The sequence below is a fragment of the Vulpes vulpes genome, chromosome 11 (genome assembly GCF_048418805.1).
Source record: "Vulpes vulpes isolate BD-2025 chromosome 11, VulVul3, whole genome shotgun sequence".
Taxonomy (NCBI): domain Eukaryota; kingdom Metazoa; phylum Chordata; class Mammalia; order Carnivora; family Canidae; genus Vulpes; species Vulpes vulpes.
In genome coordinates this window covers 21701368-21705138 of record NC_132790.1, presented here as the reverse complement: position 1 = coordinate 21705138, position 3771 = coordinate 21701368, and the positions used below count along the sequence as shown (strand labels likewise).

The 3771-nt window shown below is 37.4% G+C and overlaps 1 protein-coding gene across 1 annotated transcript; it reads right to left on the bottom strand.

Moving 5' to 3' along the window:
- Positions 1 to 2491: 2491 nt before the first annotated feature.
- Positions 2492 to 3427, bottom strand: OR51B4 (olfactory receptor family 51 subfamily B member 4). The gene has a single exon (XM_025988433.2). It carries the CDS (start codon positions 3425 to 3427, stop codon positions 2492 to 2494), a length of 936 nt encoding a protein of 311 aa, XP_025844218.2.
- Between the last annotated feature and the right edge of the window lie 344 nt (positions 3428 to 3771).

Genomic DNA, 3771 nt, shown 5'->3' with positions numbered 1-3771 from the left:
TGTCAATGGCTAAACATGGATCTTTCTCTGAAAAAGGAGAGATACAAGTCCTTTCTGGAGAACAATGTGGCAGAAGTGACATCTATTCAAGAGGAGCCACTTGTCCTATATCCATTCAGCGACCAGTAGTATGCCAAGGAGAGCTCTGATTCAGTGTTTGCAGGAACCATGTGCCATGGACAGAGGTGCTGTTCTATTGGTTGCCTCATCTGTGAGATAAACCTCTCCCCTCTCCCCTCCCCTCTCCCCTTCCCACAAATACTAAAATATGGCTAGTCTATAAGTGTTTAGAAAACTAGGTCCTAGGGTTCATGAATAAGTACTCTATGTAATAATCACTTGGAAAATATATATATGTATATGTATATGTGTATATACACACACACATACACACACATACGTTACAAAGAAAAATGAAGTTTCTTCTATAGATAAAAAAATTGAATGGACATTTAAAAGAGTAGAGAGTACATAAGTAGACTTTAAAAAGGGATGTGTTTTTACCAGGTAGATCAAAAACAGAGGCTATCCCTAAGAGAAGCAGCACTAACAGTTACAAATGGGGAATTTTTAGTAATGTACCGAGATTTTTGATGGATTATGATGTAAGCATTTGTATCAAAAATATTTGCAGGTAAGTGAAAGGATGGTTCATAGAAAATTTAGAGGCCTTGTACAATCTTCTACATTATGACTAGACACTTAAAACGCTAGTAAATGATTTTTCTGGTTTTTCTGGGGTATTCATTGTGGTGGGTAATATATAACGTAGCCTGTTTCATTACTGTGCAACTTTGATAATTACAAATGTCTTTCCTACACTTATGTAAAAGTTTACTTTCTTATAACCTAAGGCTATAGACTTTAATATTTTATACAAAGGAACTCAGAATATGAAGATTTACTTTTTCCTCAAAATACTACCTTTATAGCCATATGTTATCTATCCATCTCACTTTTCATAAACATCAGTTTTTCTGACCCCTTTTTTTGTATGTGTGTGTGTGTCTTTTTTTTAATAAATTTATTTTTTATTCGTGTTCCCTTTTTAATTTCAATTTGATTGTAAGGTTTTTGTTATCCTTGTTCTGTTTTCTTCTTTCTGTTCTTCTGCATGTATAGGTTCCTACCTTAATTCACATTCAACAATGGGCTAACAGTTGCCTTTCAGCACTCAAAGACAGATTTAGGTTAAGACATCTAATATAAATATTACTCATTAAGCATAAATATTATTTATTAAAATGTATTTGTTGCATTCATCTATTTCATCATGATGACATCATGAAGAAATACGGAAAGGGAATGTCTGGTACATTTTCTCCTTTAATGTCACTTCTAATATATTAGTTAACTCTCTCTTGTCAGCTCCTGGCAGTATGAGCTGATCATCTTTTCTATGATCCCAAAGTCTCCTGGTAAGTGTACTGCATTTCCCTAAGGCTCATTTCTACCTATATCAGTTCTGTGTTTGTATATTTTTCTCCCTAACTAGACCATACAGCTCTTTAAATTAAGGATTGTATTTTTTTCACCTTTATTTCTCTAGTACTTACTATAAAACCTGATACAGATTAGGCAGTTAATGAATTTTGGTGAATGGATAAATACTAAATGATTCCTTAGATATTTATTAGATATTTACCCTGCTACACATTTATCATGGGACTTAAGAAAGCAAATAGAGATATCCAGGCATATTATAGGATAGATATCCATCAACTCAAAGTAGTGGATATACTGAAACACTTATATGCACACAGGCACACTTTCTTACACATGTTATTCATAAATAAAGCCCATTGACATAGAATAAAATAATGTGGATTTTATATATACTCTCATAAACATAGCCTTGCCAACTTCCTTCTCCCTTCTGTTAGGATCACCCACCCTCACTCATCTCTCAGATGCAATAGTTTGAGTTACGTAACCCTCCACCAAGTCTTTAGCAGATATGCAGGGTCCCATTTAAGGCATGATTGATAGACTGAATACTTTCTTTTAATCTGATGAGAACATGAAGGAGAGAAAAATTTCCTCTCATTTGGACCACAAACTCTGTTTGCATGGATATATCTGACTAACCTGTGCTTATCCCTATTACAATGCATTTTTCTCCCTGGCCCCATCTGTCAATAATACTTTTGCATCCAGCTGTTCAGGAGTGATAGCATCTGATAATGATGCTAAGAGGCTCAAGTGAGCTATCAGAGGAGGCAGGGCCAGTGAAGACAACAAGGCAATCAGCAAGAAGTCAGATAAAAAGAGTGGTTGGGATGATATCTTCTGAGGGAACACTCAGTGGATGGACAAATAATAAAGAAAGGAGAACAATAGCTCTAATATAAAGATGCCAAGGCACAGGTCAACGTATAGCTTTATGTCTCATATAACTCTGAAAAAAGACACTGAGTATAAAACCAAGCTTCTCTTCCAATAACAGGAAATGAAAAAATCCCAGAAATATCAAGATTGTTGAAATGAAAGCTCAAGCCCTATTGTGTAGAGAAAATAGGCGAATGAAGCCTCTCTGAATTTGCTTGGTCTTCATACTATATATAACAGGGTTCATGAATGGAGGAAAGAGAAAGTAGACATAGCTCATGGTGATGTGGACCACATGTGGTGCATGCTTCCCAAACCTGTGGATGAAAGTCAGGCCAATCACAGTAATATAAAAGACCAGGACACAGCTAATATGGGAGACACAGGTGTTAAGGGCCTTAGCTCGCTCTTCTCTAGAGGCAATACCCATAACTGTCTTCAGGATTAAAATATAAGAGAAGAGGATAATGAGAGCATCTAGGAAGAAAGTCAAAGCAACCAGAATGACTGGGTACACACGATTAAATGTAATATCAGCACAGGCAAGTTTCATGACATCTTGGTGGAGGCAAAAGGCATGGGAAAGAACATGGGAACGGCAATATGGGAACCAGTAGAGTGGCATGATTGGGGGCACAATGGACATAAAGCCCCTCATTAGTACGCCCAGTCCTACCTTCATCACCCGAGAATTGGTAAGAATGGAGTTATACCTCAGAGGAGTGCGGATGGCGATGAATCGGTCATAGGCCATGGCAAGCAACACACCCGATTCCACAATGGCCAGGGTATGAATGAAGTAGGACTGAGTGAAACAGGCACCCTGGGAAATTTCCCTCTGGTCCAGCAATAAGACACCCAGGACCGTGGGCATTGTAGTTAGTGTCATCCCAAGGTCTGTACCTGCCAGCATAGCCAGGAAATAGTACATGGGCTCATGAAGGCTGGAGTCGTTCCAAATGAGGAAGAAAAGTGTGCCATTGCCCAAAAGGATGGAGAAGTAGATCATAAAGAAGGGAATAGAGATCCAGTGGTGAATTGCCTCTGAGCCCAGGAAGCCAGTTAGCAAGAAGGGAGCAGCACTGTTGTTGGACCACATGGTAGGTTTTTCAAGTGAAGAACTCTCTCAAGAGTTACGACCACTAAAAAATCAGTATTGTTTCTTTCTGTCCATCTTTCTGGAGCATGTCATCAGGCTATTTTTCACTTCAAACCTTACAAGCTTTTGTGGATTTTCTCAGTATTAATTAATTCACAAGGTCTTTGTCTAGAATAAGAAATAACAGTAATGCTGACATATTAATAATCTCAACAATTTACTATTTAGTATCCAACTTTTATTCTTTCTATCTCAATTCTTACTCGCAGTTCCTTAAAATCATTCCTTTGGGCTCTATTTTGTTCCCTTTGCTTTTTCATTCATCCTCATACTATCTTTTTTTT

Excerpts from the sequence above, each read along its gene's own strand:
- OR51B4 (XM_025988433.2), bottom strand. The coding sequence starts at position 3,427 with ATGTGGTCCAACAACAGTGCTGCTCCCTTCTTGCTAACTGGCTTCCTG.